The sequence below is a fragment of the Acipenser ruthenus genome, chromosome 38, assembly GCF_902713425.1.
Source record: "Acipenser ruthenus chromosome 38, fAciRut3.2 maternal haplotype, whole genome shotgun sequence".
Classification (NCBI taxonomy): Eukaryota; Metazoa; Chordata; class Actinopteri; order Acipenseriformes; family Acipenseridae; genus Acipenser; species Acipenser ruthenus.
Window position 1 is genome coordinate 1,849,530 of NC_081226.1, and position 25,228 is coordinate 1,874,757.

General features: G+C 39.6%; 2 protein-coding genes across 4 annotated transcripts in view; one reads left to right on the top strand and one right to left on the bottom strand.

The window, feature by feature from the left end:
* Positions 1 to 484: 484 nt before the first annotated feature.
* On the bottom strand, positions 485 to 22,269 carry LOC117433557 (ATP-binding cassette sub-family F member 1-like). 3 transcript variants are annotated; one of them, XM_059009329.1, is made up of 27 exons: positions 22,011 to 22,269; positions 20,214 to 20,260; positions 19,283 to 19,357; positions 18,020 to 18,155; positions 17,640 to 17,677; positions 16,485 to 16,607; positions 15,317 to 15,415; positions 14,886 to 15,017; positions 14,527 to 14,625; positions 13,828 to 13,914; positions 12,664 to 12,780; positions 11,348 to 11,470; positions 10,459 to 10,559; positions 10,063 to 10,148; positions 9,612 to 9,751; positions 8,678 to 8,826; positions 7,873 to 7,956; positions 7,541 to 7,665; positions 6,683 to 6,795; positions 6,356 to 6,527; positions 5,582 to 5,656; positions 5,275 to 5,345; positions 4,553 to 4,585; positions 4,028 to 4,196; positions 3,310 to 3,374; positions 2,549 to 2,621; positions 485 to 1,566 (listed from the first exon to the last, which is right to left on the bottom strand). In XM_059009329.1, the coding sequence occupies exons 1-27, from the start codon at positions 22,063 to 22,065 to the stop codon at positions 1,400 to 1,402; spliced, it is 2,754 nt and encodes a 917-aa protein (XP_058865312.1). In that variant the 5' UTR covers positions 22,066 to 22,269; the 3' UTR covers positions 485 to 1,399. The 3 variants fall into 3 exon arrangements, with proteins under 3 accessions (XP_058865312.1, XP_058865311.1, XP_058865313.1); XM_059009328.1 differs by having other exon boundaries at positions 13,828 to 13,917; XM_059009330.1 differs by lacking the exon at positions 15,317 to 15,415 and having other exon boundaries at positions 13,828 to 13,917.
* A 606-nt stretch (positions 22,270 to 22,875) lies between these two features.
* LOC131707129 (uncharacterized) overlaps positions 22,876 to 25,228 on the top strand; it is a 9,734-nt gene continuing 7,381 nt past the window's right edge. The window contains exons 1-2 of the mRNA XM_059009340.1: positions 22,876 to 23,133; positions 24,404 to 24,840. Coding sequence (XP_058865323.1) covers positions 24,694 to 24,840 — 147 coding nt within the window. The 5' untranslated portion in view covers positions 22,876 to 23,133; positions 24,404 to 24,693. The remainder of the gene's footprint in view (positions 23,134 to 24,403; positions 24,841 to 25,228) is intronic.

Below are 25,228 nucleotides of genomic sequence, written 5' to 3' on the forward strand. Positions count from 1 at the left end.
AAAGAAAAAGAAGCGCAAACATTTATTGCAGCAAAAATTGACCTTTTAGGCAATTTACTGAAATGAAGTTGCCGCAAAGAAATTCTGTTTTACAATACTTGCTAAGGTTATGGGTTTAGGTAACAATCCTTTACTAAGGCATTGGCTGTGAGACAGACTTTCCACTATTTGGTTTTGGTTTCCAAATATTAATCACTGTGTGTCACTTGGATAGGATGCTCAGTCATTACATCACTTCCTATCAAAATCGGAGAGGAAATTCTCTATAAATATGTACAGCAAGTATGACATACACATAAAGAGCATGTCATTTATAATATCGCTCAAGTTATGTGTTTTATTCTCCTGTGGCCTCATCTGTGAACGCAGCTTAATGTGAAAGGAGCTGCATAATGATATAACTTGGAGCTAAAATTAAGTCCAAAAACCCAGATGCTCCAACCCCAGCAAATACAGACACAGAAAGAGACAAAGAAATCTGGAGTCAATTTACCACTGATACTTTTTATTAATAATTAAATATTCAATGCAGCTGGGTGGCGGTTAACCAAAAATCATCAACATGTTCTGGATTGTGGCAAGAAATGACGACAGCACAGCTTGTGATAAAAACACTTGGAGGGGCATTTAAAAACACCAAACATATCTTGTCGCTGCATGGACCTGCTTGTCACACTTCGTGAATCAGCATACAGTAGATACAGCACAGAATACTTGCACTATTACAGAGCCAGTAAAAACTCAATTGAACAGTCCCATTTCATGGCGATGCAAGTTAAGATCAGCAAAATATAGTATCCCATGTGCATTCGTGATGGAGTGGAATCCCAGTGGGATATTATGGCTTGAAGAGACTGAATAAAATAATCCTAATCAAGAACTGGTCTTAATACAGGAGTATCTGGTCTCCAAAATACAAAGGGACTGACAGAGTAGACATGACGATGTTCTGCTCAGTATATAAAACTGAGAAACCAGGGGAATTTCAAGAAATGTTTTGGCTCACGCCTTCAGTGTAACACCGACAATAAAGGCATTCACCAGAATTCAATGTGATACAGTCATTTCTTGCAGTTACCTCAGAATTCATGTCAAGCTGATCAAAAGGAGCAAAATAATAATAATAATAAAAAAAGCTGTCCCTTCATCCAAGATGAGTAGAAGTAACAATAATAAGTCCTTTGAAAGGAGTATCTGGGTGTTGCATGTGTTTAATTCACTACTTGCCTCTTCTCGGTTCCTCACTTCCTCCCCTCAGCCACATAGCAGGTGTCCCCAAGCTGTGGCACATACTGGGTCACCCCAGGCTGCTCCTTGATGATAATATAGCCCCTGTAACCCACACACCCCCCACCGTCAATTGCCCCCAACCCCCCCAGTCTCAGGCTGTGGTAGATCCTCATTCTCGTGGCTTGTTGACCATCACTTCCCCGAGAGACTCCAGCACCTCTCTCTTGTAATCATCGAAGTCCCCATCGATCTGGTTCACAGCCTGGTCCTCCACGACCCACAGCTGGCAGTTTGTCTCCGTGATGAGCCGAGCATCGTGACTCACAATGAGCACCGCTGCAATGGGAGAGAGCACAGCACAGAGTGTTACACTGGAGTCTGTAGATCCGAGTTGAATGGAGTCACATCTGCCTTGGAGAAGGTCCAGCATTGGGCGATCAGCATTTATTATGATTATTATTATTTGTTTATTTAGCAGACACCTTTATCCATGGTGACTTACAGAGACTAGGGTGTGTGAACTACGCATCAGCTGCAGAGTCACTTACAACAACGTCTCACCCGAAAGACGGAGCACAGGGAGGTTAAGTGACTTGCTGAAGGTCACACAGTGAGTGAACCGGGATTTGAACCGGGGACCTCCTGGTTACAGGCCCTTATCTTGATCCACCAGACAACACAGCCTCCATTTAGTCACAGCGTCCCAGGATATGACCAAGCATCAGATAAATAACCCAAATGTATCAGCTAAACGTAGAACAGTGACTAAGATTACATTGATTTTAACGAGTAGGTTGCAAGAGTTATCGAAGTGTACATGTTTCTGTTTCCAGACTGAATGTATGAGGATGTTCAGAGTTCTGTTGTTTTAGGGTGATGTGAAATTACTGCTGTTTGTTTCTGCTAATCTTTGCCAGGGCATTAGTTGAAATGGTCTTAAAAGTTAAGTTTATAAAACTTTATAATATTTTTTTTTTCTGCTGCAAATATTGTCTTCATGAGCCACACACCTACATTACAGAGAATTCAGGAAAAGCAAATGGAGCACTGTTAACAATGTGGAATTATTGCCATTCATATTAGCACAGTCTAATAGTAGGGGATTTTAAACTCAAACCCACTTTAGATTTAGAAATACAAACTCAAGTTTATTTTAGTATTTGTGAATTTAGCACAAAGTGTTATCTAGTTATGGATAACTAACTTTACAGAAAGACTACCCTAGGCTCACCAATCAAATAGTTTTAGTGTCTTGTACTGAAAAATAAATAAAATAGGCATTGCCCTGGTTCAATTATCCATGTGTGATTAAACTCACCTCCTTTGTACTCGTTGATTGCTTCAGCCAAGGCGTCGATTGATTCAATGTCCAGGTTGTTCGTAGGCTCATCCTGAAAGGAGACGTGTGTTTGTGATTAAGGTAGGGATCTGAACTCCTGCCCTGAAACAGGGTGACTTTCTCCACCAATTATAAAATATCTTGTAACAAACAACAGCATTCCATAAATATTACTTCTTGTACACTTCAATTTGCTATCTATGAGGTCCCAAAGCCCAGTTAAAAAAATAAATAATAATAAAATTAAAGTTATAGCATGTTTTAAAACATGGCATCTGGGGTTAAAGAAATTTCTCCCTGTTCCAGGAAGTATCACCGTTTCACTTCCAAGCTCATTTCACATTAGCAGTGTCGCCAGGGTTAAAGCCTGTTTGTTTAAATGACAGCAACGGATGCATTGCAGGGGTTTGGACAACTTCACTCCCCAGATGAAATGACACAGGAAGCGCAACACTACCTGGTAGCACGGACTGCAAACAGATTTATTTATTACGTTTGTGCAATACCAGATGGCTTGTTTTAAAAATCCATGTTTGCTATAATAGTTTTTCAAAACTACATTTGAGACCTATATATCAAAAGAAGGTGCACCACAGGTAAGATTCATGGAATTTTTTTTTTTTCAGTTACAACCACTTTGAGGTGCAAAAGCGAACACAGACCAAGTGGATTTCTCCACCCCGGTACTGGAAGTAGCCGTCTCCCCCCCTCTCCCTCGACACCTGTGCCCTCAGACTCACCAGAATTAGAACGTCAGGCTGCCGACAGGAGAGCTCAGCAAACACCACGCGAGCTTTCTGTCCTCCTGCGAGAGGGAGCACAAAAACACAAGAGCCATCATCTCACTGGACACTCAGCAGCAGGACCAGAGACTGGAATTAGGGAGGTAGCTAACCTCTCATGCCTTTGGAGGCTTGGGTTCAAGTCCAGTTCAGGGGGTCACATCAGTGTCACCCACAACACAACTGGCTGCTTGAGAGAAACCCAGGACTGATTTCAGGGTCAAGAGAAAGATGCAATCACATCAGAGCTTAATCTGTAAATGGGTTTGGAGCTAGGAGAAATTGAAAAGGAACAGAGGCAACTGTTTACCTAATTCTACAGCTATGCTGTTGCATCACCCTATATAATTAACTCATTTTGCTTTATAAAGTCGAACAAAACCTGCTGAGCAATGTTACGTTAACATACTGAATTAGATACCGCTTTGCAGTTTTCCATATACTTAAAAAAAAAAAATGACTTTTGCGATATCATTTTCTAGATTCTTTTTCATGACATGATGTTAAATAAAATTAATTATGTTCATGTAATTTTTTTTATTATTATTATTATTATTATTATTATTATTATTATTATTATTATATGTCTCAATCCTAGAATTCTAGGTAATGCAAAACCTTTGCCTTTAGCACTAATTTGTAGAACTAATCTTACATACTCCTGCATATGTTCTACCTGACAGCTTGCTGATCTGGATGGTGTGAGCGTGGCTCTCCAGCCCGAACCGGCCCAGACACTTCCTCCCATCCTGGTAGGGCAGGTTGAAGTTCCTCATTAGATACTCTGTGGCATTCTCCTCCATATTCAACTGGTCTGCATACTGCTGGTTAAAGAACCCCACTTTCTACAGAGAAACAGAGACAGGGATTGAGGGGACTGCACAATGAGCTTTTTTTAATATATTCATTAAAAAAATGATATTAATATATAATATTAACTAAAATGCTAGATGATGCAAAACTTTTGGTCATAGCTGCACACATACAGGAACTCATATGATCGCCTCTCCTATATTTTTGTATCTGGTGGAAATGCATCACCCAGCAAGGGGTCAAAATCTAGTCTCCAAACAATAGCCTGTATCCCAATAAACAGGACATTATAAAATGTGAAGCAGCTACCCAGCAAACTGTACCCATCACTATAAGCAGGAGAGGTTAAAATGTTGCTGTTTTTTTTCTGGTTTAACTCCTTACTTACCAGCCTGTGGTTCTTCCTCATCTCTCCTCTTGTCTGAAAAAACAAAAATAAAAATCATAAATAAAATTGGGGTGTTTTTGCCTTGCTCCCCTGCTTTATGCTGCTACAATAAAGGAGAATTTAAATGAGAAAGCATTTACCACTTACAGTGCTCCCCCTTCATAACGCTGTAGTCGGGAGCCATAGTTAAGAGAATGTGCTATTGGTGTTCCGCCTACTAGTATTAGTGCAGCAGTGTGGAGTTTTAGGGCAGCAGTGTGGAGTAGTGGTTAGGGTTGAGGGTTGTGGGTTCAATCCCCGGTTGGGGACACTGCTGCTGTACCCTTGAGCAAGGTACATTACCTAGATTGCTCCAGTAAAAACCGAACTGTACAAATGGGTAATTGTATGTAAAAAATAATGTGATATCTGTATAATGCGAAATAATGTGATATCTTATAACAATTGTAAGTCGCCCTGGATAAGGGCGTCTGCTAAGAAATAAATAAATAATAGAGTATTATGGGGCAAATGGGAGCCATAACCGTACCGCCTTATAACCAGTTCTGCAGTATAAAGGGTCACCTTATAAAAGGGTAGCACTATATATATATACATATTACTCAGGAGCGATTATTAAATCTAAACTGAAATCAGCAATTTGTGAAAAGTCAAAAAAAGGAGATGGCGCTCTCTTCTAGAGTCGTGAAGTTCTTGATGAGATCCTGGGGCACGGCACTCACCGGGGTCAGCTTGCCTGTCAGAAGCAGCAGGAGGGTACTCTTCCCCACTCCGTTCGGTCCCACAATACAGACTGCAATCAGAACACACACACATCTCATCACAGCAACTCGCTTTCCACAAGCAGGAGGAAGTCACAGCAATCCCGTTAAACTTGTTATAATTGTAAGACTCGAGGCTAAGTCTCTCTGCTTGCAGGGGCAACGGCCTCCTGGAGAGGTGTGGGAGGGAGGACGTAGATACTTCTCCCAGAGTTTCTACAGCGCTTATTTATAAAATTCTACCACGGAAAAAGGCTAGATCACTTACTTCTGGACTCCATGTCGATACCAAAATCTACATTCTTGAACAGTGGCTTCTGTGACTCGTATCCAAAATCGACAGCTGGAGAAGAAAAGGGACATTTTTTCTTTAAGTTAGTAAAGCTAAAAAACGTTTTAGAAAGTCATTTAAAAAAAAAAAAAAAAAGTTTCCCTAAAAACAGCAAATTTCAAATGGACAAACATTTAATTGGTTAATGTCTTCCTCTGAGTTGAAGGCTAGTTTATAGACACAACTATTGTTGCTGAATTAATTGGAATTCATTGGAAATTCAATCAACTTGTAAATTATTGCTTAAGTTAATGTTGGCATTTTTAGGGTGTCTGATTTTACTAATTCTGAAAGAAAGCACCCACAAAACTCCAGAAAATCTTGGGTGACGTGATCCCATAACATTGCAGTAAATTTATACTTCAGCAATAAAATAATGGTAGTTTTAAAGACGATGAGATAGACTATAGATGAACTACAAACCCATTGTCGCTGAAGTCTACCTCATTTAGTTTGTTTTACTGCAAAATGTATACTTTGATGTTTGAAGTTTATATATATAAAATCACATTAAATGGATTTAAACAGAAATACATGAGTGTAGCTACCATGGCATCAAAAGCCTAGAAGTACCTCCACTGTTTGTTTTCCCTTGGCAAAGGTATGTTAAACATACCCAAATACATACGTTTCGGTATGTCTAACATGCCTCTGTCAATGGAAAGTGTGTCTGAAAACAACCCAGTGCGAGTGCAATGCGGAGTGCCTCACTGTGCAGTCCCAGGATGGGCGGGCTGAGCGGGGGTGGGTTTGGGAAGGTGAATTTCACGGTGTACTCTTTGGGTCTCTTCAGCAGCTCCAGCTGCTCGGGCCCCTCCTCCTCCTGGTTCTTCTTGCGTCCTTTCTGCTGCTTCCGCGTCAGCGCTTCCTTCGTCTGCTTCTCCTGGAAGAACAAGAGAAAGGAAAATGAGGGGAACTTCATTTTAGGGTTGGAACAATACTTTCATTGCTGCGATATTGGCGATTGTTTATAAATAGTCTAAAAATGTATTGATAGTTGGTTTGGATGATTGCTATTTCCAAATGAGGACGACTCACAGCTTGCTTGGTGGACTTCCCTCCCGCTTTGAGATCCTTCAACTTCTTCTCTTGTTTGTCATACTGCTTCTGCAGCTCCTTCTGCTTCTGGACGTACATCTTCTTAAACGTCACTGCCAGGGGCAAGAGAGAGCGAGAGCATGCTTACTGCCGCTGCACCCCATGAGGAATCTACCAGGAGATACTGTTACATCACAACCTTTTAGGAAAATTACAGGGGCTGCAGAGCAGTGGTTTTCAAGCTGCGGTACGCGTACCAGTACTGGTACGTGACAGACTTGCAACTGCTTCACGCCAGCAGTTGTTCTTTATGACGATGCGATTTCTCAACCACAATACTCCCTTAAAATCGGAATGTATCAATCTGTTTGTACCACTGAGTCACAGAGCAATTACTCTGTGTTGTTGATGGTGGCGAACTCTCGTCAGATAATTAGCTTTTTCAGTGAGAAAACCAGGTTGTAATGGGGTAGGTCTCTGTGCAATCTTAAACGGCTGTTGTAAAACACAGTTACTGGTACGCCTGGTGGTCCCAGTTGGAAACACTGGTACTTGAGATGACAAGGTTGAAAACCACTGTTGCAGAACACTGGTGGTGACCAAACAACAAAACAACTACCGAGGCAGAGCGAAATGGGAATTCCGTCTCTAATCGAGCGGCTGGTACGTAAACATTAAGATTTATACATGAAAATGCATGTGATCTGTACTGCTGATATGGACTGAGGTTAGAGGAAGGAGCCGGCGAAACGACACATTTTAAAATCTTAAACCGCTGTGAAGTGTCTGGCCTGTATCATTGATAAGGCTAATATAACATGGCACAAGTAGTTTCCCTGCCACAGGTTCAGTACTTACAGTAGTTGCCCCTGTAGTAGAAGAGCTTCTGGTAGTCCAGGTGAATAATGTCGGTACAAACATCATCCAAGAATCCCTGGTCATGGGACACTATCAGCAGAGTCTTCTTCCAGCCCTGCAGGTAGCTGTGTGGAGAGACACAGATAATAAACAAACATGACAAGACTTGCACACCATTTACTAAGGGGATTAATGTAATAAGACTGAACGTTACTATTTCGAACTTAGCTGTTACTACTTCTCCTAGTAGGCTATTCAATTAATTTAGGACCTCCCCACCCCAAGCTGTTCTGAGCGGCTCACTTACTTAACACACCCAGGATGAGACTCACTTGTTCAGCCAGATGACTGCGTTGAGGTCCAGGTGATTTGTGGGCTCGTCCAACATCAGCAGTGTGGGCTCCATAAACAGGGCTCTGCAACAGGAATCAGAGAACACTGCTTTAAACTAGGGCCACTGCCCACGAACTGGTACTGAGCATCTCCCAGCTATGACAAGATGTGAAGAAGTACTGTAAAACTTTATATTAAAAAAAAAAAAAACTTGCAGATTTACAGCACAAATATGATTGTAAAACCACTTTAAGACCTACTCCTGTTTAAGATTTTTTTTAAGGCTTTTTTTTTTTCAGGTTACCAGTTGCGAAGATACGATCTCGAACCTTGTGCCTGATTTTCATTGATATGGTCAGATGTTAAAACAGTGCGGTGGTGAAACAGTTAACCTTACTGGACAACACCTACAATGGAACCTGATCAAGAGGAGAGGTATCCAAGAACCCCAACTGGTTGCCGTTGGCAACTCGCATACAGTTTCATTTGAATCTTTTTACCCAGAAACGATTATACAATAAAAGCACTGGTGAACTTCATTCTTGTTCACCAGTTCGTCATTCAAAATATTTTGGTTGTTACCTGGATCACTTCAGAAAACCCTCCTACCTTGGCTCCAAACACTTAATATAGCGGTACAGCTAATGGCTGATTTTAAATTCAGGCTTCATCTTGTTTTTTAGCCCTGCGCTTTGTATATTTGTTGCACTACTTATTGGGGTACCATTCTTTAAATTTTAAAATGCACAAAGAGCAGCAAGAATTAACAGACTGCTTTCTAGATCATTACGAGCCCCTTTTTACCTGGCGAGAGACACCCTCATCCTCCAGCCTCCAGAGAATTTCTTGGTGGGTCTGTTCTGCATCTCGGGGGTGAAGCTCAGCCCAGCCAGGATCCGACGAGCTTTGGCCTCTGCCGCTGCCGCCCCGATCGCACGCAGCTCCTCGTACACCTGACAGACAGAGGGACCCTTACTAACCCGTGGCACATCAAACACGGCACCACGAGGCCAATGCCATCTTTTGCTTTCAAAGGCCATTTTAACATATTGGAGCTCGCCTTAACTCCCATTCTGCAGTGCACTGCTTTCTCCGGTACAGCCAGTCCCATTCCCTTCGCCAAGGCTGTGTTCCTAAAATTCAGTGCTGGAATCAAACTTACCAAACTGCTCTTGGAACTATGAAAAGCTGATGGATGCCACACCCTGTTAGTGTTATATGAATTTTGAGTCAACAGTGTGTTGCGTAAAGCATCTGGCTCAACGATCACTCTATATGTGCTTTACTTCCTCTCAAGGCAGCAGGGATGGGCAACACCACACCCAATCAGGTCCTTGTCATTCAATTTCCTGTGACATTACAAGACGACGCCCATTGCAGAGCAGTTTGAGGCATACCAGGTTTTGGAGTGAGCTTAATTAGCTGGCAGTCTCTTTTTTTTTTCCTCCCATCCCTGGAGGCTTGGTGGCCCAGTGGCTAAACAAAAGGGCTTGATACCAGGAGGTTCCCGGTGGTTCAAATCCCGGCTCAGCCACTGACTCGCTGTGTGCGACCCCGAGCAAGTCACTTGTGCTCCATCCTTCAGATGAGACGTAAAACCGAGGTCCTACTGAAAGTGACTCTGCAGCAGTTGTTGATGCATAGTTCACCCCCTTGTCTCTGTAAAACTCTTAGGATAAAAGTATCGGCTAAATGATATTTTAATGCAGCCCCACCCCCCCGCCTCGCTTTGCCGTACCTTTTCCAGTCTATCAGCGGCCGAGTCCTCCCCCCTCTCCAGCAGGGATTGCAGCTGCTTCTCCTCCTCCAGCAACTTAGCGCGCTTCGTATCGGCCTTCAGGACTGCCAAGACCGCTGGGGTGTCGTCTGCTATCACCTCTGAAAGCGAGAAAAGCCATGGCCAGCGCTTTACACAAGTGTATGGTGATAAGTGTTTAAATAACCACTGATGCACCGTGACCAAAAAGCAATAGTCCACCAGGTGGTTCTTGAATTGTGAATAAAATTGTATGCAACACTCAATAAAATACTAAGAATACTTTGTTTCGTTAAGTATATGGGAAACTGCAAAGCAGTATGTAATCCAAAAATGTATTAATTCTATGATGCAAAGCTTTTGGCCACAGCTGTACGGTACTGAGAGCTTTGTGTGTAGTTATAGTTGCTGTATAAATAGCTATAAATCTCACCTTGCTCACAGAGCAGAACGTCTATATTGGGTGGGATGTTGAGGGCCCGGTTAGCAATGTGTTTCAGCAGAGTGGTTTTGCCTTTCCTAAGAAACAGAAAAGGTTAGATTTCTGATTGGTTTTTTTTTGTTCTTTCTACCTGCTCCAGCGAGTTAATAAAACATTAAGGGTGATGCCATAAGAGACACTGGTTAAACATGAACCAAGAGGTTCTGTGTCTACACTTAGGATTAGTTTGCATTATTTTAAAACTTAAGATACGCTGCGATTACGCAACGTTCAACGAGCAAAGAGGTAAATGTCCGAAATAAACATGATAACGCTTTACTTCGGACATTTACAGGGAAACATATATACCGCACATTCCCAGATCCGGATCCCATATGTAGCACTCACCCGTTGGGTCCGACTAGACCATAGCGTCGCCCAGCGACGATCAGCAGATCAGCGTTTATAAACAGCTCCTTCCCATGAGCAGAAATACTGAAGCGCTCCAGCTGAGAGAGAGAGAGAGAGGATTACATTTCCATTGTAACAAATGAAGCACAGTCTCAATTTTCTTCAATAAACAGTTCTAAAAAAAAAAAAAAAGTATTAAAAGGTATAATTATTTTCAAAAGGTACTCCAAGTGAATAAGTGGTGATGATCAACTTTAGGTAAAATACTCATTAAAACACAGCAGTGTTAATACTACAGATATGCCTGTTTTTCTGTGTAATTTGAAATACAGCCCTAGGTATCACTTTATGTTCACTAATGAAACTTCTGTACATGTAGTCGACTATACTGTACACAGTGCAGAAAAACACTGTAAACACTGTCGTTTTCTGTGCACGATCTTGTACTACTGTATCATTTCAATACAATACTGCAACTCGCATACATTGAAACATTCTAGTCTTGTGCTTTGTTTTCATAAGTGATGTTAAATGGGGTGTAAATCAGTTGTTTGATTGCGTAATGTCATTGATAGTAAGGGGATACGAAAACCAAAGTCAGGATCTTGTCTCCATAGACCACCATTATATTCTGGTTGAAACATGAACGTGGCGATAATACAAGGTGGGTGATAATATTTAATAAGTTATTTTTTTTCTTTTCTACAGGGTATAAAAACTAAAAAAAAAAAAAAAACAATCATTGTTCTGGGGTTCAGGACAAAACTTCAGAAGAATGACACATATTTAAGAAGCTTTAATTCTAGATTATTTTATTTTGTTATTTTGTTTTAAAAGGACTTTTGAGTATTTCGTTCCCTGCGTTTTTACGGGTCTCGAAACTCACCTTGATGTCAGAGGCATTCTCAAGCATGGCCTGCCGCGAGGACATCTCGGCCTGGGAGATGGAGAAATCTCCCTCTGCCGCACTTGTCGCCTTCATCGACGCCACCTGCTTCTCGTACTCCATCTGCGGAGGTACAGTACATCATGTAAAAGGAAGCGTCCCGACTCCTCGGCACACACATTCACACCTACAGCTACAGCCAAACGTTTTATATCATCTAGAATTATAGGATGGAGACCATTAAAAAAAAAAAAAAAAAAAAACTACATGAACATAACTTAGATATTTTATTTAACATCATGAAAATCAAATAAACTATAAAATGATATCGCAAAAAGTCTACCAGAAGCCATAATAGCAGTACAGTATTTCATGTTAGATTGAAATGTTTTTTTGTTGCAAAAAATAAATAAATAAAATGGTCATGAACTTGACCAATACAATCAAACTATATATATATATATATATATATATATATATATATATATATATATATATATATTGTGAGATAGAGGGTTGTGTGAGACAGCAGGGAGGGGGTTAAAACCTCCCTGCTAGAGAAACATGTGCGGAATGCACCTTTTTGTTTGATTGTTTCTGCTTTTTCAGTTAATCAGTTTTTGTTAATTGTCTTATTGTGTAGTTTAATTGTTTTATTATTCAATTATCCCCTGCACCAGGTGCAGGGTATTTAAGAGGAGCATGGCTGCTGAGTAGAAGGAGGCAGAAGTGAGGTGCTCTGCTTCCGAGCAGTCCGGAGCAGTAAGTGCGGTGTTGAACCCGTGTGGTTTTTGTGTTCAGTGTCAGGTAAACGGCTTAGCCGTCCTGCAAGTTAGCCAGGGAAATACCTGTTTAGTAAGCGCTCCAAACGGAGTTAGGTTTTGTTTTGTATTTTGTTTATTTTTGTGTTTATTAAAATATAGCACAACCGCGCTTTAGAAACTCCATTTCTGACGTGTTGGGTCTATTTTTAAAGGGGCAACGAACCCGAGTGGGTCCAGTTTGTTACAATATATATATATAGATAGATAGATGTGTATATAGATAGATAGATGTGTATATATATATATATATACACACACACACATACATACAAACATACATACAAATTAAGCCAATACCTCAAAGCATTAGGTCTTTATATATGACTGCTGCTTTATGGTAATCTTCGTTCACAGTTCAAAGTGATTGAAGTGGTTGAGTAGTTATTAGCAGCTGCATTGGCAAATCCATACAAGATTCCCTGACAGGGTTGCCTAATACATTACTTCATAAACATGAGCAAAACATAAAATTAAAAAAAATACTGTTTGTACCAGTTTCTTCTTCTTTTTCTTCTCTTTCTTGCTCATGTTGGCATAGGGGTCATTGGCGTCTTTATCCTTCCCTTCAGCTTCCCCTTCCTCAGCCTCCATATCTTCAGCTTCTTCACCCTGGCAATGAAACGAACAGCTGTGAGAAAAAACCTGGACACCATCTGCTAGTACAGTGCTAGATTTCAATTGTGCTGCTGCTACCACTTCTAATAGTTTAGCTCAGAAGAAAGATGTTTCTGCAATTCCACTGTAGTTGTATTGTTCCAACAAGTCTTTAGTTATTAAGCTGAACAAATTAAACTCTTACCCGAGGTCCTTAAGCACTTAATCATTTAGGGCAGCAGTGTGGAGTAGTGGTTAGGGCTCTGGACTCTTGAGGGTTGTGGGTTCAATCCCCAGTGGGGGACACTGCTGTTGTACCCTTGAGCAAGGTACTTTACCTAGATTGCTCCAGTAAAAACCCAACTGTATAAATGGGTAATTGTATGTAAAAATAATGTGAAATAATGTATAATGTGATATCTTGTAACAATTGTAAGTCGCCCTGGATAAGGGCGTCTGCTAAGAAATAAATAATAATAATAATTACACAGCAATCTGACACTCCTCTGGTTTCTATTGACTCTGTGTAGTTACATTATTACCGTGTAACACAGCCCAGCATTACACCTTAACCCTGTAAAGGCACGCCAGTATAATACTCACCGTTTCCGAAACGCAATAATATTTATTCATGAAAAACTATTCCATACTGTTAAAATGCAGCCAACAATCTAGAACATTAATATAAAAATGTATTTCATTCATAAAAATTAATTAAAAAAAAACTTGGAATTTGAATCTTTCTTTTCTTTTTTTTTTTTTGCACATTTCCAGAAGGTTCCGTTTCTTGGAAGAGAGAACAAAGTCGGGTTCACAGAAAGAGCTGTTTTGAGCCAGGGTCTACAAAATGTATATTCGTGATAAACAGGAGTCAGTAAAGACTCATTAATAATGGGAGGGCTGCAGCAGTGGCACCTCATTGTGCATCAGGCTCACGAATAAGAAAAATGATGGAGAATGCAGTGTACCGAGTGCTTTAAAACAACACAAGCTGACAAACGTAAAACACATTACTTTATTTTAGAAGCTGTGGTCAAAATTCATAAGTGTCCTTACACTCACCTTGGCTTTTCCTTTGTCTTTGCCCATTGGCTCCTCCGTCTCCTCCTCTTCCTCCTCAGAGTCTGAAGGGGCAAACTTATTTCCACCCTGCTGATAGAAAAAAAAAAAAACACTGACATGAACAAAAAAATCCACCGGTCTCTGTAAGCAGGCATGCAGAAAGTCCTAGATCTTAAGAAAAATGTTGCCCATCAAGGTTTGTGTAGAAGAACCTGACACAAGAACATAGCCATCAAGAGAGGCCTATCAATGCTTGTCCATTTTCATGTCTCTTGCTAACACACCATTTTCTAATTTATGACCTGGTAAAGAGTTCTATGCATTTTATAAACTTTTTTTCTGAGGGAGTGGGGGGTTCTGTATGGATTTCAGTATTCATACTAAACACAGCATGCAAACCAAACAAAATAAAGCATCGAAAGCAGCCACCAAACCCTGACTTACTCTTGGGACAACTTTATGGACAGACATTAACCCACTAAGTGCCACTGTCCTCATGTGAGGACAGGCTACTTTGTCATTTTATTTTAGCAATTTTAACAAGCATCTGTCTTACTTTAATTTTCTCTTCAACTATATTGTTATGATAAACTTCCTCTAACTTTGTTTAAGGTACATAAATACAGCTTGTGTCCTGACTTTTGTCAAAGAAGAATTCATTTGGTACTTCATGGGTTCAAGGCAGACTAACAGCCACACCTTTCCTTTCCCCTTTGGGATTGCTTTCGGTTTCTGCTCTTCGCTTTTCTTCTTCTCCTCCTCCTCTTCATCACTCAGAGCTGCAGAGTTCTTTCCTTTCTGAAACACAAGTGGAAAAGCTCAGTCATAACAACAAGTTGCATTAGTATCCTCGCAATGTCAACTACTTAGGATTCCCAGGATTGAAAAATAAGCAATACAAGGTTGAGAGGCTATAGGGCTCTGTAAGAGGTTACTTAATAAATGGCTTTGGTCTAATAACCAAGTAGTTGGGAGACATGAATTATGCCAAGGGTGCGTTAATCCAAGAGCGCTCTACAGAGGGATTTCTGTATGTATGTATATATACAGTGTCCCACCTTTTGCTGTTTTGCATTGTCATTTCTCTTTCCTTTCTTTTTTTTCTTTTCAAAATCTCTCTTCTCTTCCTCATGCTCCTTCTCTTTCTCCTTCTCTTCCTCGTGCTCCTCCTCTTCATCCTCAGAAGCAGTCTGAAAGAATAACGTAAAGTCCAAATCTCTTCTCCATGTCCTTTAATTAGAACCCCGCACTTTTAGCACCCACTGAACCAACCTCACAATGATAAACACTGAAAGCAGCGTTAGATACATCTCACAGCCTCATTATAACCGGACAGTTACGTCGGCTGGACTGCAACGCAACTGGGTCAGTATGTGATTGCAACGCAGACGTTCCAGTTTTAGCTTACAGTTTATGGATTGCTCTTTTTTTTGTGTGTATGATAGCATCATCAATTTGTCATACGTTGGATGGAAGGTTATGATCCCACCTTTTTGCTCTTGGGCTTCTCGTTCTTCTTTCCCTTCCTGCCCTGCTGCTTCTTCTTCTGTCCTACCTCCTCCTCCTCCTCTTCATTGTCAGAGATCACCTGCACCACAGACACACAGCCGTTCTCACTCACCCAGCCTTGTATTCAACATGCACCCAGTTACTCCTGCAGAACACTTATTTTTTGCTTGCTATTCTTTAAGTGACTTGTAGCTGGTTTGATTATATGTATGTATATATATATATATATATATATATATATATATATATATATATATATATATAAAATGCTACTGCATTTTTCAACAGGACACTATTATATATGCTATGAACTAATCAGACTTTTTACAGTTATACAACCAGTAACAGTGTCAGTAAAATACAGCTACCACCACGTCTGTTAATACAGAATTAAAGCATATATCAAATATCAGTGTGACATTTTCAATGACTTGGGTTCAAGACTGCATCACGGTTGGACAGGTTGTTCCATAGATGTATGTAAAAACGCATGTGTTGCATGCAGATGGACAGACAAATGGTCATGCACCTCCACATGCAGTATCCTAAACTGCTGGTTCTGTAATTAGAACAGTATACTTGAGAGTCACAGAGGCTTGCTCTGTAGATTGCACTGCAATTGTTATTTTGCACTAAAAATAGAATTGTGGGTTCTGCACTAAAATTCTGAATTCCATTGTACTAATCCCGCCTTCTAATTCTTATTTTCATATTTAAAAAAATGACAAAATACAGCAGATATATTTATTGATTTCCTGGTTAAAGGGTGTTTCTGTTTTGCTTTTTTAAATTACTATTATTATTATTTATTTATTTGTAAAAAGGCTGCGATATCTTTTCGGTATAGTTTCTGCATCAGAGGACACACAAACAAACCAACATGTATAAAACACACAAGAACAGGACATGAAGACACCAGAAACCATGACAGAAACGCACACATACTGTACACACAAATCTCAGAAGCTCAAACAGGCAAGCAAGTACACCACATGCATCACCATAATGTGCAATGGACAATGCTTGCATGACTATAAAAGCAACCGAATGTGTAAACCAGACCTGTTGTGGAATACACAATGCATACCAAAAAGCATTCACATATACATGAAAGCAACAGACGAATGAATGAGATGTGAAGAGCAGACCTTGTTTTTCTTGTTCTTGTCTGTCTTGCTAGGTTTTCTGGACTTCTCTGCCTCCTCTTCATCCTCCCCCTCCTCCTCATCATCACTCTGTTCCTGGCTCAGAGCTGCAAACAAGTTTCCTCCCTGCAGAGGCACAGCACAGACAGCTGCAGTGAGAACTCAGCGCTGCATTACCGGGCTCTGGGGCTGACCTGATAAATAATAACTCAGTAATACCACAGCAAACGGAGGCCGTGATAAAATAATCAGGGTATAACTATAATACGGATGCAACGGTTATCCCCAAACTGAAAGCGACATTTTCAGAAAATTCCAAACAGAACAGTACCAACAAAAGACAAAACCGAACCGAAACCAAAATTTTTGTACAAGGAAAAAAAAAAAAATGCTGGCAGTCTCAGCACTAAGTCGATGGCATTTTTAGGAGATCATCACAAGCTTTTCTGGTTTCCTGGGGTACCAGGAAAATAATAAATAAAAATAGTTGAATGTATCTGAATATATTATTTTATTCTTATTACGTTGTGTCTTGTGGTATAATACGTTCGTATGAGTGATGTAACACTATAGGCAGCTTATTTGTCACAGCTAAAAAAACAGTGCGTATAATAATGGTACGTCCCATTCTCTTGGCATCACAAATTCAGTCCGATTTTAAGGGTTTAAACTTTAATTTCAGTTTTAGCGAAAACCAATTGGACATCAAAAACAGCTGAAAGAGTTGATAAAAAAAAAAAAATACAAACCGATCATAACCGACTTGCATCCATTATAAATATAATTGTGGAAAATAATATTTTGACTGATCAGACACAGTCTTCGTGAAAAAAACATTTCTCCAATTTGGAATTTGCATCAAATAACAATTATATTTATTGAAGGGCAAAATAAATAAGAAACATGAAAATCAAATGTTAATAACAATCAATAGAAAGCATGGTTTATAACATTACATTACTAAGTATAACAATGGAATCACCAAATTCTTTTTTTTTTTTTTTAATTAACGGCTGTTTTGAATCATGCCGTTGCCACTGGTTTTCTACGCTAGGGAAGGCTAGTCATGTCTATTGGCACTTAACAAGATTTTAGCATAAAGCGCAAATTGTTAACGGTTATTGTTTCATATGACAAAACTGATTTTTGAGCTCTTACCTTATTTTTCTTGCCTCCTTTGGAAATGGACTGAATAACTGCAAGAATAACAGACAATGTATTTATTAATTGAGATCGTCGACAGGGATAAGACTGCAGAAAAAAGACTATGTCTCTTGAACATTTTATTTGTTTTTTTAAATGTCTCTAGTTTTTTTATTATTATTATTATTTATCAAGAGAAATACATATTGAACAAAAATATGCTTAAAAAAAAAACATACCATAAAAATAAACAATAAAATTCACCAGAATACGTACATTTCATATAAGAAAATGTTTGATCTACAAAATGATGGCGATACACATTGGGTAAGAGTTACTGGAAACATTTTGTTAGTTCCGTGTGCTTCGATAGATTTGTTTCGCAATCAACACACCTTCCTCCTCCTCGTCTTCATCGCTGGGCTGCACCGACAGCTTCTTCAGCTTCTCCATCACATCTTCATCTTCGTCATCATCATCCTCGTCTGCTTTCATTCGCCCTTTCTTCTTGTCTCTTTTCTTCTTTTGTGGCTGTGGAAGAGTTAACAGATTTCCATTAACTTACATGTTAGATGTAATCAGCATTCTTGCAAGTCCCTTATTGCTTCACGATTGGTAATTTGCTTTACAGACAACATTCAGATGATGTCTACCCAACAGTGGAAGTATTTGGATTTCTTCTCACAATTTACAAACTGGTAAGAAGTTGAAGATCCACTTGAACTATACACAGCATAGAATAGGAGTGGAGTCCTAGTATTTTTAACACTAAATAAAACTTAGTGTTGAGAGGGATGCTTCATAGTGGAGTCCTTTCATTAGCAAAGAATAACCATGTTTTTAAATTATTATTATTATTATTATTATTATTTATTTATTAGCAGACGTCCTTATCCAGGGCGACTTACAATTATTATTATTATTATTATTTTTTACATACAATTACCCATTTATACAGTTGGTTTTTTTTTATTTTTTATTATTTACTGGAGCAATCTAGGTAAAGTATCTTGCTCAAGGGTACAGCAGCAGTGTCCCCTACCTGGGATTGAACCCACGACCCTCCGATCAAGAGTCCAGAGCCCTAACCACTACTCCACACTACTGTTTTAATATTTCCATTTAAAACACGCATATAATGCATACTCTCCCAAGACACTTTTTTTTTTGGTTCAAGTTCCGCACCTCAGTTTTAAAATACACTGAAACCTTGTGACAGATGAGGAATAGATTCAACTGTTCAGATATCGCTGAATAAACACCGGCACAAAAAGGCAAGGTCCAGGTAAAAACTGCTAAATTAAACCACTTGGGGTACAACGAAGTTGAAATAGGGTTTTGACCCTCTTGTAGCCTTAATTGGTATGAAGAACTACTTTTCTGTTTAAATACAGATAGAAACGGTTTAATGCAAACCCACCCTTTGCTGCCCTGTAACACCTGGATAAAGGTGTTGGCCAAATACATACATCATTATAACTTGGTATATATGGATAGGCATTGAGCTAATTGTGATAAACAAACTAGCAGGGTCCTTCCGACTCAGCCCTCTATCTGTTTGTGTTCCTTGACATACAGCTTTTCATTCTGCTGCTTCTCGTCCAACGATAAGCCCCTCTCTTTCTTTCTATGTCACACCTCTGCCTCTTCTCACTTACCTGTTTATTCTGCTCTTTGACTGCAGGCTCCTCATCTTTCTCCTGCTTGTCATCAGCAGCTAGCTCCTCAAAGAACTGCAGGGAGAGAAAAAGACCGGCCATGGGCATTTTAGATATCATCGCATACTAAACCATGTTGTTTACCGTTTGCAAAAAACAAAAAACAAAAAAAAAAAAGGTTTGCATGTTGTAAGATTTTACATATTATATATTTACTTATTATACATGTAAAAAACAATTTGTTCACTAAACCAGTTCCCATGTCAAAAAAAAAAAAAAATTTGAGTCATGCCACAAAAGCCATTACCCATCGAGTAAAAAATGTTCTATCTAGGAAGTACATGTTAGATTTATACAATGCTGTAGTTAATAAGCAAAAGGTAGCGAACGGGGCTGAGGAAAAAGGCTGAGTGGACTTCATCACACAGTGGCACGTAACTGAGCGGCTCAGAGCGAGAATTTTTCCGCTCACTAGTCGGATCAGTGATGAAATCTGCTCTGTGGCGCTCTGAGCTGCTCATGGGAAGTGGAACTGAGCATGCTGTTAAGTGGGATCTTTCACTGAGCGGATCACTAACTTAACTCACCCAAAGCAGAAAGGAAAAACAGGAATGAGTCTGTAGGAGCTTACATGTTCACAGCTTGGGTTAAAACTGTGAAGTCAGACTGGCTTAGACTGGATACGATACACTGCAGCTTCAAGGCTTAAGATGTATGATTCTTTCATAGATCCATTATATTATTAGGTTAAAAAAAGGGGGGCTTTGTAAAGTTTAGATTTTAAAATGGACAGTTGAATTTCTCCCTGGTCCATCCGTAGGATCAATCCGATCAGCAAGGATGGCATTTGGACAAAGTTCTCCCCTTGTGACCAGATTTAAAACACACTCGGACCGTTTTTTTTTTGTTTTTTTTTTTTAAATAAACTTACCGACTTTTTGCCCTTTTTATCTTTTTTTCCTTTCTTCACCACTTTCTCTAAAAAAAAAAAAAAAAGAATGGGAAAGATTCAGTGAAAAGATAAATACATTTCCTTATTTACATACTTTAGGAGGGGGTTCCTTCCGCCCATCAATTCTCCAGTGATCAAGATGGCTTGGTAACCTATTTCATAACCTCATCGCTCTCTTTATTTAAGTGTCTGTCTCCACTTCACTTCCAACTGTGTCTAAACGTATGGAGCGCATGTCTCTCACACCTGTGTGACATCATTAAGCAGTGGGCAGCAGTGTGGAGTAGTGGTTAGGGCTCTGGACTCTTGACCGGAGGGTCATGGGTTCAATCCCCGGTGGGGACACTGCTGCTGTACCCTTGAGCAAGGTACTTTACCTAGATTGCTCTAGTAAAAACCCAACTGTATAAATGGGTAATTGTATGTAAAAATAATGTGATATCTTGTAAGTCGTCCTGGACTATCTATCTATTTAGAAGAGATACAGTGTTATTTGTGTTATCTCTCACCAGTGCTTTGCCGAGCCGTTATTCAGTAATAACTGAATGGCTGGCCTCCAAAGAAAACAATGGGAGAGCAGAGTCCGGTTCTTACGCTGTGTGTAATAAAGAATGTTCTTATTGAGTTCTGAAACGCTGTTCAATCCAACAGAGGCACTGTACCTGCCTCCGCCCCTAAAAAACTGTCAAACAGACAGCACTCAGCTGCATGCTTTGTTTCCAGTTTTCCTGACAAACCATTTATTAAACCACATGCTATATCTGCCCATATAGGCAGAACAGCGGATTGGGAGGGGTGACAGGCATTGTGGCATAGTGGTGACACATGTAAATCAATTTTTTTTTGAGAATATAAAGTTTTGTACTGCAGTATCTATTCATTTAGAAAACACTTCTATGCAGTCTCACATTTACACAACTGCATTTCAAATCCTAGGTAAAACTACTGTACACTGACGTTGATGAATTTGAAGTTATGGTTGAACTTCAAATCTATTATATGAACACAGAATGCTAAGCTGCAAAAATATATTGTATTGGCATAGAGGTATTACACATACAATATATTTAATGAGCGAGAACCACGAAAAAACTAAAACCATTCAAATCAACATAAAAAGATCGACTAAGTTCTAAATCCTCTGCGCGGAACATATGTGTGACATGTGTGTTCTAGTTATGTACCGGTACTTGGTTACTATTGTCAGTCGTAATTAATTACAAATATGTCCATGCGCAGCAATTGCGTTATATATTATTATTATTATTATTATTATTATTTATTTCTTAGCAGACGCCCTTATCCAGGGCGACTTACAATTGTTACAAGATATCACATTATACATTATTTCACATTATACAGATATCACATTATTTTACATACAATTACCCATTTATACAGTTGGGTTTTTACTGGAGCAATCTAGGTAAAGTACCTTGCTCAAGGGTACAGCAGCAGTGTCCCCCACCTGGGATTGAACCCACGACCCTCCGGTCAAGAGTCCAGAGCCCTAACCACTACTCCACACTGCTGCCCATATATTTGTCCTTTAAAAAAATTAAATAAATAAATAAATCAATAAATAATAATTATTTAACACCGTATCAATATATATTTTACCGCAACAGAATTTAACTGAATCCAACTTAATTCGTGTTACAACGGCATACCCTAAAACTAAAGCCAATAACTAATACCTTCAATGTTGAAACATAATCAATGTGCTTGTCTGCCGTGTTATAATAAATAATAACGTATTTATAACATTGCCCTTACCCTGCGGTTTCGCCTCTTCATCATCCAAGTCTTGGGTTTTCACTTTTTTGGGCATTATGTCTTATAATCAAAAATGTCAAAAGGGAAAACCTAGCAAGTAAATATATTTTATTTTAAAAAAAAACACCTCGTTTTGTACAATTTTAAAAAGTTAAATAAATAAAAGGGGTTACGCGTTTCGCTATTCAATTATTTTCTGTTGTACAATTCACGTGCGGCCCAAACCGCCTGACAAACCAGAGAATGCCACAGACTGCTAGCACCGACAGTGCCACAGTGCTGTCATTCAAAACAGCACAGCGCCCTCTCTCTGTGGAGGAATTCAATTGCATTGCCCAACGTAAAAGAAAATGCTGCCTTGAAGAAACAGACAAACAACATTAATTTGCAGCTTTCATAGATTCTACAACTCTCTAGTAAAACTACATTATTATTATTATTATTATTTATTTATTTCTTAGCAGACGCCCTTATCCAGGCGACTTACAATTGTTACAAGATATCACATTATACATTATACAGATATCACATTATTTTTATATACAATTCCCCATTTATACAGTTGGGTTTTTACTGGAGCAATCTAGGTAAAGTACCTTGCTCAAGGGTACAACAGCAGTGTCCCCCACTGGGGATTAAACCCACAACCCTCCGGTCAAGAGCCCAGAGCCCTAACCACTACTCCACACTGCTGCCCACTACATCCATTTCTTCTAATGATGTCACAGAATAGGTTTAACCTCCCGTATAAAACGTTACCACTCAGTAATGTTTTAATAGGGACTACAAGTAACAAAGACTACAATTCGAAAGTTGCATTTCGGCGCCGCAAAAGGGTCACGCTGTACGTCACAATACCTCTGACCAATCGGTGTGGACCTGGTGCCGGCAGCGGAGCTGGGCGTTCTGGAAGAGTCTGAACGCATGCGCAGTACGGCAATCGACAAGGGCAAAGGGAGAGCTGTATGACTTTCTGCTTGTGTAAAAGAGCTAATTAATACAGACAATTCAATAAATTATATAAAAAAAAAAATAACAGCACAGTAGGGGAGTGAAGAATGTGACGTTGGACAAAATTACAGTGATTGGCGTTTTTCAAGAGGCGACTCAACCTTCTCTGCAGGTAAATCATGAATCATCTGTACTCAATATACCGTGCTGTACACTGGAATTAAATTATCATTATGTCGTGACACGCTTAATTAGATTGCATATAGTTAAATCGCCTTAATTATATAATACGGTGGTATGGTCGTTGATTTGACATGACACGTGCTTTGTATACAGAACGTCAGAAAATGCTATGCGATGGGAGTCTTGTTCCCACCCCTGCTGCAGCACCAGGACTTTGCTAGAATCAATCAGAATAAAAGTAAAGGGAGGAAGCTTGTGTGCCTGCAGCTTGAACTACCTGTAGGAACATGTAAACAAACTGGAAAGTCAACAGCAGTCTAGTTTCCTATGAACTCCAATAATAGCCCTTGTGGGATCATCTTCACACTCACTTTTGGAGTTACAGGCCTTTAACCTTGCAGCTTATTTAACTGTGCAATAGTTTTATATGATACTATTTATAAAAATAAAAAAACAGCATAAACGGTCTACTATTTTGAGAATGAAAAGCATTCTCTTAAACAGTGCTTTGAGAAGTGAAACTTCTGTCTCTTGTAAACTTTATGTTCTTACATAAATGCAAGTATTATATTTGGCATGATGCCCTCACAATTCTAGAAAAAAAAAAAAAAAAAAAAAAAAGATTGTTCCAAAAAGTTGTTGTAAACGTCACAGGCAGACCATATTCAATGACAGCCCGTCAGAAGGTTTAAAGATTATTAAGCAATCCTGGTGAGGGTCTGTGTGAGCGTGTATGAGTTTGCAAACCCGTTGACACACCTACTATTAATAATACCTCCTGAAACATTAAAGTCAGAAACTTCACTGTTGTGGAAACTGCTTGAACAAAATCTAGCATCCTTCACTTTCACCTGTGGCCTGAGATGGCTACCATATTGGGGTCATGTGACTGTTTTTTCAGTTGACGTAAGACCAAACACTTCAAGATATTGGCTTTGGTACACAGTGTATGTCAGATTCTCTATGACATGTTTGATCCTGTTAATGATATCAGACATGTTTTGACTCTTTATATTTGAAACGCAGTCCAAGATTCTCTCAATAAAGTTTCATTCCAGGTTGTGTTTCAGTGCCACATTCTTTAGGCCTTTTCATCCATTTTTTTTTTTTTTTCATGTTTACAAACCATTTCTTTTCCGATATCACATACCCCTTGGATTATGCCACCAGGGGATGTTAATTTGTGGTTTACAAAAACTCGAATTTCGGTCCCTTGAAATGAAATATACTTTTTTGCTTTTTTTTTTTTGTTTTCAAAGGGAGCAGGAGGAAGAGTGATATCGAATTTCACTGACGTCAGCTACCCTGTGGAATACGGGAGCCAATCAGATTGCTGCTTGTTGCCAGGGTGATGATTGTGTGAGTTTCTTTATTTGAGCTCGGGGAGAGATGGCCGGGGAAGCCTGTACTGTCCCACTCTGTCCTTCAAGATCAGTGTAGCTACACCTCGAGATTCTTTGGACAGTCTTTGTAGAAATAGTACCACTGCGCCCCTCCTGGGGTCTCCTAACACAGAGCTCTCGGGGCGGCTGGCTCTCGTCTCCGGTGAATGGCACTGCCGCTGTACCGACAGGGCCTGGCTGTCCGAGGCTGGGCTGGCACGCTGGGAGGAGTCAGTGGCAGATTTGGTAGGCAGACCAGCTACTGCATCAAAGGAAGACAGGGAGACCTTCACTGTCAATGGAAGCCGAAGGAGGTAGGAACCGCATCATTTTAATGATCTACATATCTCTAACCACTGTTAATTGCTGTTAATAAGGGGGTAAAATAAAATTAATATTGAGTTAAAGGGCAGAGGGTTTTTTTTTTTTCAGTTTACGGATAGATTGTGAAAACTCTGAAGTTTGCATCTGTTTTGGGTTTTATTTTGTAATATATTGCTTCCAGACTTTGTTAATTACAGAACGATCTGCCTGCCATTTTGAGATCTGAAAGCCAGGCCAGTCCTCAGAGGAGAGTCTTGTTTACTGCCTTTGGTTTGCTCAGCTTGACAAATACTGAGTCTGGAAGTGATTTTATAGTGTTTGCATTAGCCTCCTTTGGCTTAAAAACAAAGTCACTACCATCATACAGTATTTGTTAAA

Coding starts and splice junctions, on each gene's coding strand:
- LOC117433557 (XM_059009328.1), bottom strand. CDS start 22,065: ATGCCCAAAAAAGTGAAAACCCAAGACTTGGATGATGAAGAGGCGAAA. Junction 18,156..19,282: donor TCAAAGAGCAGAATAAACAG/GTAAGTGAGAAG, acceptor ACTCTTCCACAG/CCACAAAAGAAGAAAAGAGA. Junction 11,471..12,663: donor AGAAAAAGAAGAAGAAACTG/GTACAAACAGTA, acceptor GTACCTCCGCAG/ATGGAGTACGAGAAGCAGGT.